Genomic DNA, 15,043 nt, shown 5'->3' on the forward strand with positions numbered 1-15,043 from the left:
TGTTGGAGATGTCGGTCTGCGGATGGTACTCTTCTACATACTTTTTGGGACTGTCCAGTGTTGTTGCCTTTCTGGCAGGAAGTTTGGAGAATAACCTCCTCTTTTTCTGACCACACTATACCTTTTACTCCCGCCTTTTTCCTGCTTCATTTAAGCGACATTCCTTTGCCATCGTACAAGAAGTCTATTCTCCGACATTTGGTTAACTGTACACGAGTTTGTATACCTGTTTTGTGGAAGAGCACGGAACCCCCCTCTCTCAGACTATGGTTTCTCAAGATTGAGGAAATTAAACCCATGGAGGACCTCACTTCTCAAGTGATTAATCGACGTGACATTTTCTCTAAAACATGGTACCATTGGATTGTCTATCAAGACACCCCAGAATATAGGATCATCATGACCACCTGAGGCAGATTTCATACCTCCTGAGATGCGAAGTGGACCGTGTGCCTACAGAACCCACTCCCACCCTACTTCACGCCCTTTCTTTTTTATTTTGTTTGTTCACTCCCTTTCTTTGTCTTTTCTCTATTTTCCTCTCTCTTCGATGTTGCCATGCCAAATATTGTCCGTTGTATTGATGCAATATTGTGGACCTGCGTGTCTACTATTTGGCATATATTATTTGGATTTTAGCCCCCCTTTTCTTCTTTTTGTTCCCTTGATTAACGTCTTTGAATTGAAAACTTGTAAAAATAAAGAATTTACAAAAAAATAAAATAAAATTAATGGTAGACGTTGACAAACACGAATATAAAGTTTATTTTAAGGTAATGTTATATGATCACCAGAAAAATTAACTAGAACTAAAAAAAGCATATTTTTACAAACTATAAGAAGTGATTCTAAAAATGCAAACATTACATGTAAAAAAAAAAAACAAACAAACCCTTTGCATTGATCAGATAAAAACACAGCAAAAATCACGTTGACGACCCGACAAATAAAAAAAGTTGTAGCTGTTAAACTAACACATACTCAGAATGGCTACACTGTCTGGTCCTGAAGGCCCAAAATTTTACCGGACGTGAACCAATTTAGAAAAAAAACGGATCCACGGTTGTTGGTTATGGGTTGTAGGACTGTTCACCTAGACTCATGCTTGAGGTCTAGTTGTGGTTCTGGAAGTTGCTGGCTGCTGTTGGAGCTTGCGGAGATGCAGGTTGCAAGACCAGTACATAGACTGTCAGTAGTCAATGCAGATGGTATTTGGGTGCTGGCACTGCTGGAGCATAACCTTTATTCTACTGCACATGGTCCTTTTGGACCCATTTGTAGGTATTTGGTGCTCTTAGACTGGCTCACTGTGTGAGACCAACACTAGGCAATAGTACTTTTTAGGCCTCTTAAACCTTTAACTATTTTACTAAGCTTTATTCCCTTACTTAGACCCTATTCACATTAACTTTTATGGTTTCCATTTAGTGTGTACGTCTGGGAAGCACCCGATGTACACACTAAACGTGTCCATAGGGCTTCATTGTCAGATGGAGGCCAAAAACTGTGATAGGAACATAGCCTTAGACAGGTGCATTGAAACACCACACACTGGTTATCTACTGTGGTATGGGAGCCGGTGAGAAAACAACTCTTATTGTCCAAATTCTGCAGCTTTATGGGAGTAATTGACCCCCTACCCAGTAATAAAGTGTCTATAGAAATCCATGGTCCCATACTGTACCTACACTTGCTTTCCAGGTATGTCTACCAGCAGTTTGGCAGATAATCAATGTATAAACCATGATAGAACCGCGACGTGTGTAGCGAAGAACAGGAGACTGAGGTTACAGTGGGCACAGGATCATCAAAACTAGACCGTGCTGGAAATTGGGAAAAACATCACCTGTTGAGCCCTGCATATGTCCACAGATGTCTCCACTTTTATGGATTACTTAATAGAAAGTATAGCGCTCAGACTGAGACCCCCTATCGCAACAGTCACGGTCCAAGGAATGTTTTGTTGCACCAGATTTTTTTGTGACGCAGCTAGATACAGTAATATTAAGGTTGCGTACCAGTCACATGTAACTTTCACTGTTTTACTAGTCACTCAACAAAGCATTACTTTCTAAAGAAAAAAGAAGAAAAAGACATGAGGTGAAAAGAGAAAAGTCGAATGGCTGAGACTTATCACGTGACTACAATTGCAGTAGGTGCAGCAGAGTATGTGGAGCCCGGCACGACGCGGGAATGATCATTGTTACATGAGATCTCACTAAGTGTACATAATAGCCAGGCTGCAGGTATTACTGTTAGAAATGTATCTAGGGTTACGGCAACCATAGTAACACGTAAACACACACACATAGTACATACATCAAGGGACATTATCTGAGCAATCTACATAATCAATGGAGAAGCTTTCTATTCCATCAGGTGAGTTTGCTTTGGGAGCTACATAGATCATGTTGATGAATATTTGTTTTTATCACCATAAATCCACTGTCTTACATTATCAATAATCTGTTTACTATGGTTAAACATTCAGGAGTTACAATGATGTTTGTAACTCATATGCGAAAGACAAAAGTTCACAATTTCATTAGGTAGAAGGCATGCTAGCCTGTGATAAGTCATTTTTGGAAAATTCTTTTAGCGGTTAAAGGGTTTTCCTCACCTATCCACAGGATAGAAGACACATGTTATATCACTGGGAACCCCACTACTGGGACCTCCACAGATCTACAGAGTCCTCAGTACCCGTTCCTACTTACCAACAAGACCGCAGTGAGGAGGAGTTTGTATAGAGCGGCGGTCAAGCATGTGTGGTAGAATAGATTGACTGATAGACACACTTCCGCACTGATGTTTTATCCTTTTAACACCGCTATCAATATGGATTACTGTCACCAAAAGGGAGGAAGCTCGTTTTGTATACATTTTCACATTTTTTTTTTTTGTTTGAATGGTTTTTAAACAGTGGTGAAGACCCCAAGGTAATTGCCCAATTTGCCCAACCCTCTAGTACTGATCTGTGCACTGCCCCCTCAGGCTGAACTTCATCTTTGCCTGAAGTGTTTCTTTAACCTGTTGGCACGTAGCATCGTATTAGTATGGCTCCAGCGGGAGTAAGTTCCAGCAAAGTGCTGTACTATTACAGTGCTGAAATCATGTGGGCAAAAAAACTTTGCCCAAGTGTAAAGAATCGGGAGTGCAACTGCCAATCATACCGCACTTTCGCTCTAACAACAGAGATCAGAGAAAACTCCTTCGATGCTAACCGCGCCATGTAAGAGGTAGATCAAAAAGGGGATGTCCCTTTGTTTGCCCCGTCAGCAATTCCGTTATGTAATCTCTGCCCATGGTATTGAAGGACCATAGGGCTGTCTTTTAGTATAGCCAGTTGCTAGTGCCATACTTATGGAAGCCCCTATTTAGCATACACAGTGTAATATGCTAGAATATAGGTTTTTGCTAGCATATTATAAAGTTAAAAAACAGATCAATAAAAAGATTATTTTTGGGATGAATAAAACAAATAAAAAAACAACACTTGAAAAGAAAGAAACACTAATAAAATACTCTTTTTTTTTTTTTTACAATAAATACATTTTACAATATTGGAAGACACCAAATACCATACATATTTGGTGTCCCCATAATCGGTATGACCTATACAAAAAAAATCTATAACATTATTTTAGCATAAAAGAAAGAAGTCAAAACAGTTTTTCAGCTAAATTTCCACCATATTATAAGTTCATAAAAATTCAACGTTAAAATATGTCACCCCAAAATGGTGCCCTAACAAAGTACTACTTATCCCCTAAAAAACACAAGGCATCATACAGCCATGTTGGAGTACAAATAATAAAAGTTATGCCAAAATCTCTAATTCTGTCCTCGCTCCAACTAGGATCATTTGAAGTAATTTCTATGCAATGTTAAATACCTTTGTATCAAAAAATACAAAACTATAATAATAGGTATGATACCTTTATTGGCTAACCATAAAAGATCTATATGCGGCTTTCAGAGCACACAGGCTCCTTCTTCAGGCAGTTTACAAATGAATGACTTCGAAAAAAAGCACAATTTTTAGATGTTACACAAAGACAATTAGCACATGAGGTGATATATCATTATGATAAGCCGGGGCAATAAAACTGAGGTTATAGGGGTGATGACTTAGGAGTTAAGGCATCTGGAGTCAGTCTGATGGGGGATGTGACGTGTGTCCATGTAGTGGCTCATAAATCCTGGTGTTAGATTGAGGCCTTGTGTCAATGACTAAAATTTTATCATCATCTTGAATTCCCAAATTTTTCTCTCTCTGTTGTTTTTAAAATGACCCTTTAGTATTAGGACTTTTAAATCTGCCAAACTGTGATCAGGTCCAGAGAAGTGTTTTCCCACTGTTGTATCCACCTCCTGTTTTATTGTATGTCTGTGAAGATTCATCCTGGTTACACCCGTGGGAAAACACTTCTCTGGACCTGATCACAGTTTGGCAGATTTAAAAGTCCTAATACTAAAGGGTCATTTTAAAAACAACAGAGAGAGAAAAATTTGGGAATTCAAGATGATGATAAAATTTTAGTCATTGACACAAGGCCTCAATCTAACACCTGGATTTATGAGCCACTACATGGACACACATCACATCCCCCATCAGACTGACTCCAGATGCCTTAACTCCTAAGTCATCACCCCTATAACCTCCGTTTTATTGCCCCGGCTTATCTTAATGATCTATCACCTCATGTACTAATTGTCTTTGTGTAACATCTAAATGCTGTGCTTTTTTCGAAGTCATTCATTTGTAAACTGCCTGAAGAAGGAGCCTCTGTGCTCTGAAAGCCGCATATAGAACTTTTATGGTTAGCCAATAAAGGTATCATACCTATTATACTTTTGTCTTTTTTGACACAAAAGGTATTTAACATTGCATATTGTTCTGGCTAACACGGTACTACACTATTTTTTACTGTACTTCGTGAAAATGAAGTAATTTATACAAATTGTAGATTATATAATATGCAAAAGAATGATACAAATGTTCAGAGACGCTATGGTCATGGGACATATTGTTGAATTTTTGTTCGCTTGTTTGTAATGTTTGGAAAATAAAAAATACATAAATTAAAAAAAAAAAGTTATGACGCTCAGAATGGGGGAAGACAAAAATAAAAACATTCTTCAAGGTCAAAACTGGCCAGGTCCTGAACAGGTTTATTAGGTTTTACTGCAGATTTGAAAGTTTGTTTCTTTTTCACTACACAATTTTAAGAGTAATAGTTTATAAACATTATGATGGAAATATACAAAAAGATTCTCCCCTCACATGAGTTTTCTTGATTTCAGAATGAGAAAATTTCTACCAACTATCGTAGAATCATCAAATGTGGATTTACAGACTCCAGTTGATAACAATGAGCAAATATCTCAAATGAATGAAGTCTGGCTTCCTTGTTCTGAATGTCAGGAACGAGTTAATCTGTGTTCACTTATAAACCACAAACAATGCCACAAAGCTAATAATGTACTGGGCTGTAAGCCAGAGGACGATCCGTCAAATCTTCATATCCTCACAGTCCAAAGGAAGAAAATGATATCTCGAATTGAAAGCTCTTCAGAATATAAACATAGAGAACACCAGAAGATTAATCAATCCTACGAAACCTTGAAAGGAAAACGGCTTTCTTTGGCACCATATACTAGCAGACTATATATGCCCTCTGAAGCTAGTTGCCATGTTTATGACATGGATGGAAACAGTAGCTTGGTAAAATCTATAGTCATCTGTTCTGATAAAAATACTTCTTGGCAAAGTTACATGGAAGACTCATTTACAGTTCTTGGTAACTATGGGCAAAGGCAAAACACATGTTTTGTTGGTATTTTTGATGGGTGTCACGGGAATGTGGCAGCATTCACAGCAGCCGCAGAGTTTCCTATTTTACTTCTAGATCAAATTTCAGCTGTGGATTCATCGTACAAATTAAATGAAGAAGAAAGTTTCTTTATCAGATCATTTGATACGGTTTTTAAGGAACATTACAAGGAAACAGAGCATATATTCTCCATAGAGAACAAGAGAGGAGTCAAAGAAACAGATGTGGAAGGTATACACCGAGCCTATGCTAAAGCTTTTTGGCGCATGGACAGAATGTTACGGCTTGGAAGGAAGGAGAGCTCAAAGTCAAGGTGGAGTGGGTGCTCTGCTGTGACCTGTCTCATAGACGGAATTACAATAACAGACACCCAAATGTTAACAGAAAAAAATAAAAAAAGGCTTGGCATGCTCCACGTAGCAAATATTGGTAAGTGAGCTTTCACATGAATACTAATGTTTTTGATATAATCCAATAAATAAATTGTAAACGAAGGCTAAGTTCACACTTGCATTGTAAAATCCGCTACTCTGATCCGTTTTTAGATCAGAATAAGGCCCCATTCACATCACGTTAAGGCACTACGCTTATCTTGAAAAGAAGATAAACGTGTCCATAGGGCTCCATTATCCCGACGGAGACTAATTGAGTGTCCTTTTGGCCTCCGTCGGGCTGGTATGTCGGTATACCGTTCTTTTTTTTTAAGAATAGACTACGCTATTCCATCCTGTGGGATCCCGCAGAAAAAATGTATACCACACAGTACACGTTTTTTTTAACATGGGATCCTATGGGTGACAGATGCCACTGTATGGCATCCGCCACAAGTATACGTCAAACGTATATCTCAGGGAGCTCCCGACACCACTGTCCATATAGGCATAGTGAAGTCAGGAACTTCCACGGTGTTGGAGTGCCTGAGCAGAGCGCTATTAAATGGCTCTATCCCGGGACTCCGTCCCCCTGAAAACTCCTGAAGTCACTGTCCATATATGGACAGTAACATCAGGAGGAGTGCTGGAGTCCCCGGGCAGAGCATCAGCTGATGATCTACTCGCCGAATCCAGCGAGAAGGAACTCCTGAAGTCACGGTCCATAAAAATGTACCGTGACTTCAAGTAGTTTTGCCACGGCCGGTACCCAGGCAACGTATGCCACTGTATGCCATACAGTGGGATACGTTTGGGCCTTTTGTCAGAGGTATACGTCGGGGGTCTTCCCGACGTATACCTCCGACAGAAGCCCGTAACATAATGTGAATAGGGCCGAAGGATAAAAATGGATCAGTTAAAAATTCCATTGAAATCAAAATAATGGATGCAAACAGATTACAATCTGTTTGTATCTGTTTTACATTGACACCAATGATAAATATAACTCATCTATTAGACATCCGTTTTTTTGAATAGAGAAAAAAAGTCCTGTAATCTGCACTTTTATTTCCGTCAAAAAAGCAGATGACTAACATAACGGATGCGAACAGACATTAAAGGATGCAATTAAAAATTCCATTGACTTCAATGGTATTTTTAACTGAACCGTTTTTATGCTTTTTCTGATCTAAAAACGGATCAGGGTAACAGATTATACAACACAAGTGTGAATTTAGCCTTAACCCCTTAATGACCGGGCCATTTTGCACGTTAATGACCAAGGATTATTTTTTGTTTTTCCACGGTCGCATTCCAAGAGTCGTAACTCTTTTTTTATTCCGTCGACATAGCCGTATAAGGGCTTGTTTTTTCCGGGACGAGTTGTATTTTGTAATTGTACCATTTTTAGATGCTTATAACATATTGATTAACTTTTATTAACTTTATTTTAGGAGAGAATTGAAAATAAGCAGCTATTCCAGCATTAATTTTCACGTTATAAATTTACGCCGTTTACTATGCAGCGTAAATAACATGTTAACTTTATTCTATGGGTCGGCACGATTACAGGGATACCAAATGTGTAAAGGTTTTATATGTTTTTTCTACGTTTGCACAATAAAAACCCTTTTAGAAAAAAATTACTTGTTTTTGCATCGCCGCGTTCCAAGAGGCGTAATTTTTTTATTTTTCCGTCGATGTGGCCGTACGTGGGATTGATTTTTGCGGGACAATGTGTAGTTTTCATTAGTACTATTTTGGGGTACATAGGACTTATAGATGAACTTTTATTTTATTTTTTATGGGGGGAATGGGAGAAAAGAGAGAATTTTGCCGTTGTTTTTTGCGTTTTCTTTGGACGCCGTTCATCCGGCGGTTTAATTAATGTGTTCATTTTATTGGTCAAGTTGTTACGATCGCGGGGATACCATATATGTGTATGTGTGATTTGTTTTGACTGTTTTATTAAATAAAACCACTTTTTGGGGCAAAAAAGTAGTTTTATTTGACTTTGACTGTAATTTTTTTTATTTTTTTTTTCACAAACTTTATTTAACGGTTTTACTTTTTTTTTTTTAGTCCCACCAGGGGACTTCACTATACGATATGCCGATCGCATATATAATGCTTTGGTATACTTCGTATACCAAAGCATTATTGCCTGTCAGTGTAAAACTGACAGGCAACCTGTTAGGTCATGCCTCTGGCATCGCCTAACAGGCAGATGCTGAAGACAGACCTGGGGGTCTTTGTTAGACCCCCGGCTGTCATGGAAACCCGACGGCGACCCGCGATTTGTTTGCGGGGGCGCCGATCGGGAGACAGAGGGAGTTCCCCCCTCTGTCAAACACATTAAATGCCGCTGTCACTGTTGACAGCGGCATTTAATGGGTTAAACTGCCGGAATCGGCGCGTGCTTCGATTCCGGCAGTTGCAGCAGGAGCCAGGCTGTGTATAACAGCCGTGCTCCTGCCGCTGATCGCGTGGGTAAACTGTCAGTACCCGCGCGATCACAGGACGGATATATCCGTCCTCCTGCGCGAACTAGCAGCTGCTGAGGACGGATATATCCGTCCTTCGGCGTTAAGGGGTTAAACTACAAAGGGCTGTAAACCTAAATGTATAGGCTACAGGTCAAGTTCTTCAAGTCATGGAAGACAGATGATTTGTCACAGTTTCCATTTCCTATAATTCAGTAATGTCTCATCATATCCAAATGGAAGTTCTAACTTTTATATTTAGTTATGGAAAAGCTTCAAAATGTATTCACCATTCACAACTAACAGAATTAAAGGGGTGGTCCACTTTGGGAAATCCTTTTTTTGTTAGAAGGGCTCTCCAATGAGTAGATTACAAGGAGTCTCACTGATGGGACAGTTGTAATCTGAGGAAGAAATTGGAAGCAAGTTTTCAATTCCCCTACAGCTGGAAATTAAGCATTATAGCTTCCAATTAAATCAATGGGCTGTCGATGTAAAGAACAGGCAGGCCGGGTCCTCCAGGGAGAGCTCCTTGTATCTGCTCTCCGCTCTGTCCTATTAGATGAGGGCCCTGAACCAGGCTATTAACTCAGGATTCCCTATATACTACTGTAAAATTAAATTTGAAAATGGGTTTTCGAAACCAGACAACCCCTTTAAAATCTAATTTTACCAAATGACCCTCAATGTCTTACACCATAAATGTTCATATTTTGCTGGATATTTTACACATTCGTTACGTTCAAAAGTTTTACATTTTACAATTTCCTTGAAAACTGAATGATTTCATTCGCCCAAAAAATTGATAGAAGAAATAAATCGAGACAATGACAAGGCTACAAATAATGATTTGTGCTTGAAACAAAAATAATTTAGCGCTCCTTTACAGCAATTACAACCTTGCTGACCTTCTAGTTATTTGTTGAGGTCATCTGCAGACATTTCACCCCATGCTTCCCTGAAGCGCCGCCCACAAGTTGGATTGGTTTCATGGGCACTTTTTTCATGCCATATATTCAAGCTGCTCTCACATTAGCTCAATAGAGTTGAGATCTATAGATTTGAGATCTATAGAGTTGAGATTAGCTCAATAGAGTTGAGGTCATTTCTTGGCCAATCCAGTACAGACAGATGCCCGCTGACTGCTTATTTTTCTCCTAAATACGTGTTGTATAATTTGGAGCAGCGCTTTAGGTCATGGTGTAGGATGAAATGGTCAACTTTTACCCTGTACAGATTTCCCACTTTCCAGCACAAAGATCCCCCAGACCATTACATTTGTTACACCATGCACGACAGATAGTCAAGCAGTCTTCCAGCACTTTTTTATTTGTTCTGTACCTCATAAACAACCTTCCCTTTGATCCAAACACCTCAAATCTAGATTTGTCAGTCTGTAACAGTTTTCCCATCATCCTTTGTCCAATGTGGGTTTTTAGTCTTTTCCTTTTATTGTTCAGTCTCAGATATGGCTTTTCTTGGAAACATCTGTTTCACAAACTAGGGACTCTGTTATTCTCCCGCTCAGTTGTAGACCGCGGCCTTCCACTTCTCCTATCCTGGTTAGAGCCAGTTTGGGGTGTACTGTGAAGGTAGTAGCACACAACTTTGTAAAATATCTTAAGTTTCTTGACAACTTGCTGCAAGGAATAGGCTTCATTTCTCAGAATAATATACGGACGAGTTTCAGAAGAAAGCGCTTTCTTTCTGGCCTTTCTTTTGAGACCATAATCGAACCCACAAATCCTGATGTCCTAGATACTCTAGTCCAAAGACGACCCATTTTATTGCACCCTTAAACAGCACGATTTCAGCGATGCTAAAACAATTGAACAAGGGTTTTCGAATGATGAATTAGCCTTTTAACTAGATTACACAATGAGCCAATAAACTAATGATGGTTGCCGAAATTGGGTCTTTTTATGCCTATGTAGAATTTCCAATAATAATCAGCCATTTCCACCAATAGGGCCGGGTTACCACATAATGTAAACGCTGCGGCATTTCCGCAATGGAATTCGGTGCTTAAATTCCGCAGCATTTACAGTAGTAGCAAAGTGGATGAGATTTTGAAAATGTCATGCCCACACTGCGGAAAAGAACCGCAGCGTAAACGTTAATAAATTGACCTGCAGTGCAGAATTTAAATCCGCAGCATGTCAATTTCTGCTGCGGGTTTTCCCCATTGAATTCAATGAGGATGCAAAACTCGCAACAGAACGCCAATCACAGGCTGCAGCGTCACATGACCTGCAGCCTCATCGTAAGAGACCGGACTACGCACAGAGAAGAGGGAGGGGGGTAAGTATGAACAGTTTTTTTTTTCACATCGCTGATTTCCGCAGTGGAAATTCCATTTGAAAACTTGCACTACAATGTAACGCAGTTTTTCGGACGGAAGGTGCTGCGGGTTCCAAGTCTGATACGCTGCAGTTTTTATCAGACCCGTGGGAACCCGGCCTAATAGTCATGTACAACACGAACAATGTTTGGACGGTCCTTAACAATTTAAAAGGGTTGTCTAGTTTAGAAAACCCATTTTATAGACCCTATTAGGAAATTTAGGGTTAAGAAGATCTCCTCTCTGGGCCAGAATGGAGAGCGCTTACAAAGAGCGTCTACGATGAGCGTCTCTCTGGAGGACCTGTCCTGTGTTACACTGACAGCCCATTAATTTGAACGGGCACCATGTAATGCATAGTTTCCCCTGTGGTGGCGCTTCAAGGAAATTGAACACCTAATGTCAGATTTCCCCACAGATTACAGCTGATCAATGGGGACAGCAGAGGGACACTGTGATATGCTTATTAAGGGACTTTTAACGTTAATTGAATTAAAAACAATAGCGACAAGAACATTTCTCAGTGATTCCAAACTTTTAAATGGTATTATACATAATCAAAGAAAATTTAATAAAATAAAATAAAATGTCAGCTTAGATTAGCATTTAGCAGAGCAGAAAGAGGTAGCTGAAGGACTGACCCAGTAATAAGCTCGTCTGACGGAATGACCCAGAATTCAGACGGGATTAGTGGAGAGAGGTATACGCGGCTCTCTACATTCTGTTCAATGGACGTTTCGGGAACAGACTAGCAAGTCTATGGATATATCATAAATGTCTAAGATGGGAAAACTCCTTTAAACATGTAATGACATTGAAGGTCAAAGATTTTATAAAAATTGCATGTATTAGTGAGATAGGGGATCGAGGAATCTATTGGCCTCTTTTTTTTTTTCTAGAGTTGTCAAATTTATGCTGTTCTAACACTATATTTATAATAGCGACAGGACTTACCTTTTCTATAGGATCACGTTTGATCATGTGCATGAAGAACATTCAGCTGGAAAACATACATTTATATAACGTGACTATGGCACTAATGCAAATTGGCAAAAACCCAAAGAACCATACAGACATCAGGAGACATTAAGAGGATTTTATAAAGATCCCATCATTTTGAGTTTCTCCTAAATGCAATCTCATAAATTTGGCATGTGTTAGTAAATAGAGATTAGTGAAAGCAAGCCAAACTAAGATCTTGCTTACTCGTCCATTAGCAAGCCTAACCAATAGGTATAATTTTGTAATTAATAGACTATATGCCTCTGGGGAAGTCTATAGAAGAAACACTTTATAAATTGGGTCAGACAACCCGGCACTGGAACAATGAAGTACGTGCAGGTAATTTCACTGCACGAACGATATTATATAAGAAGATTGAAGGGAACTAGAATGCAGTCTAATGTAGTTTCAAATTGAGAACAAAAATAATTTGCTGACATAAGTAAGATTATTCCATTAACACAGTTTTCACTGTGAAAAACTCTCGAACTGAGCTGCTTTTTAACTGGAGCTCAAAAAACACAAAATCTTAGATTAGGAAGGACTTTGATCTTGAAGACTTGTGATATGTTTAATGTTTTGGAAAAAATAGGTCAAAGTAATCCACTATATACTGTAAAATTCCAATAACCTATTCTTGAAACTGCCAAGGCGCTGGATTATTAAAAACTGCGTGAACCATCAGATACCTATACAGGCATGTATGTACTTACCTGCTCCCTGAGGATCGTGGTGAAGTCCCCTATGCACATGCCAGCATCTCAGAGAAGTACCCAATAGCATTGGTATAACAGGGCAGCCCTAATAAGCTGACACTAGAGCAATGGTTGTGCGTCAGGGACAGCCATAGACGTGTCGAGGCCTATTCGGTTTGATGCTCTATATCAAGGCACGGCAGATTATCATGATCATTTGTTGCACGCCAGATTATCATGATATCTAGATCACGAAAGGATGAAGGCCACACTCAGATGAGCGAAGCTAACCTCAGCCGTGAAACACTGCAGTTTTTCACGTCTGAGGTTCACCAGTGCGGGGCGCGTTGTCACGGATCCCACATAGACTAGAGTCTATGGAGGGATGCGTGACACGCAGGAAAATAGGACAGGTCCTATTTTTCACATACCCTTCACACGCTCCGTTGAAACAACGGTCATGTGAAAGGCCCCATCGAATTACATGAGTCCGTGTGACGGCCGTTGTTTTAACGGCCGTCACACGGACGAGATACACGCTTGTCTGAATGAGCCCTAACATAGTGAAAACTATAAAGATACCCATGCATAGTAAAGCAAAAAATTCTCAATAGTGCGCTAATTATTGTGTAAATAAATATGAACCCAAATTTGGGTAATATAAATTTATAGATTGTGCACATGGTGGATATTTCAAAGTTAAGCCGAGACTAAACGGACTATTCTAGTGCGAGAGCTTCAAATTCTACTTCAAGTGCAACTTGCGTTAAACTTTTTACTCCGTCTGTCTTATCGATATATTTTGACATACAACTCAATATTCCTATGGACCAACTGTTGCACAATAATTGAAATTGTCACATTGGTTTGCAGCCCCAGCGTAAGAAACAATGAGAAGCAGTAGTTCCCTTGACAAGTATTGTAACATGGTATACTAACCGTAAAAGGTATCGGAATAGAAAGACCCATAAACTAACAACATACTCAATCTTGTAACGCACTAAGATACTTGAATATTCAGTCCACTTTTTCCTTATTCTGCAGGAAACATTAAGGCAGTCCTATGTAAAAATGGGAAGACTTACTGTCTTACTAGAGATCACAGTACAGCTAATGGTCAAGAAAGAAAACTAGTCTTCGAATCTGGAGGATCTGTTAGTTCTAATGAAAACTGTGGATTAATTGAAGGATTCAGCAGAGTTACGAGGGGTCTTGGTTTCCATGGCGATCCCCAACTTAAGAATTCAGTCATCCCAGCACCTTATACCATATCTATTCCAATATATAACACCTGTCAATTCCTCATTCTGGCCTCCGGTGGTTTGTGGGAAGTCCTGAGCACCAAGGAAGTTGTAACAATGGCACAAGATCTGTTAACCACTTTCTTAACATGCCCACATGATGCAAATCCTGGCCATGTGAGAACCGAAGAGGACGTTCGATCAGATGACATAAAGGGGGGACAATATGATATTTCAAAATCATCTAAATATCTTTGTCAGAGTCATATAAAACCAGATATTCTTGGAAACAAATCGGATGAGACAAAGGCAGATAATACAGGCAAAGTGTATAATGCGGCAGCGGTGTGCGTTTGCCAGCAGATAATCAAGGCAGCGATGTTGGCAGGATCTCAACAAAATATTACAGTGTGCCTCATACTTCTACCCGGGTGTGAGAAACGTCTCAGTCCAAATAATTCGCCCAGTTTATAGATTTGCTAAAACAAATACCAAATCTAGTGCTCAATCTCACTGAGGTTACCCACAACATCTAAAATTCGATCAGTGGCACCTTAGCAACAGACTGCAAACTGTCACTTAGTAACGGTAGAATGACAGTTTATAGTCGGTTGCTATGGACTAACAGCAGCTGATAGAATTCTCAGTTTTTGCTCAGAATTACACCATTTTTTTTTTTTTACACAAACAAAAACATAACCCGCTTCTGCACTGGTGGGCTAGATCTCTACTGAAGGAAAAAGCTCGGACCCACAGACTTTTGGTCACTCGTCATGGTGATATTGCGGTATTACAGCGACTCAATGTTTCCCTATGGAGGAAAAGAGTTGCAGGCTATTTGTGACTGTCGAAATTCTTATGATAGTTGCCCCACTTTTTCCCACATAGGAAGACCGAGATCCCAAATGAGTCACGATAATGCCACAATTTAACCACAACTTGCAGATGACCAAATGTTGCCATGGAGCCCTATCCTAACTGTGTGGCCACCTGCAGCCTCCTCTAGTGATTGATCAGCACCCAGGCATGGATTAAAGGGTAAGTCATCCATAGACCATAACCGAAAATATGTC

At 39.6% G+C, this 15,043-nt stretch overlaps 1 protein-coding gene across 1 annotated transcript; it reads left to right on the forward strand.

Annotated features, from left to right (window-relative positions):
• The first annotated feature begins 5,308 nt into the window (after positions 1 to 5,308).
• Positions 5,309 to 14,444, forward strand: PP2D1 (protein phosphatase 2C like domain containing 1). The gene is made up of 2 exons (XM_075828250.1): positions 5,309 to 6,266; positions 13,774 to 14,444. The coding sequence occupies exons 1-2, from the start codon at positions 5,309 to 5,311 to the stop codon at positions 14,442 to 14,444; spliced, it is 1,629 nt and encodes a 542-aa protein (XP_075684365.1).
• Positions 14,445 to 15,043: the final 599 nt, after the last annotated feature.

Source organism: Rhinoderma darwinii, chromosome 5 (assembly GCF_050947455.1).
Source record: "Rhinoderma darwinii isolate aRhiDar2 chromosome 5, aRhiDar2.hap1, whole genome shotgun sequence".
Classification (NCBI taxonomy): domain Eukaryota; kingdom Metazoa; phylum Chordata; class Amphibia; order Anura; family Rhinodermatidae; genus Rhinoderma; species Rhinoderma darwinii.

Bases quoted from the DNA above. Each gene is read 5' to 3' on its own strand.
- PP2D1 (XM_075828250.1), top strand. From the start codon at position 5,309: ATGAGAAAATTTCTACCAACTATCGTAGAATCATCAAATGTGGATTTA. The intron at 6,267-13,773 runs GTAAGTGAGCTT...CTTATTCTGCAG, and splicing joins GCTCCACGTAGCAAATATTG to GAAACATTAAGGCAGTCCTA.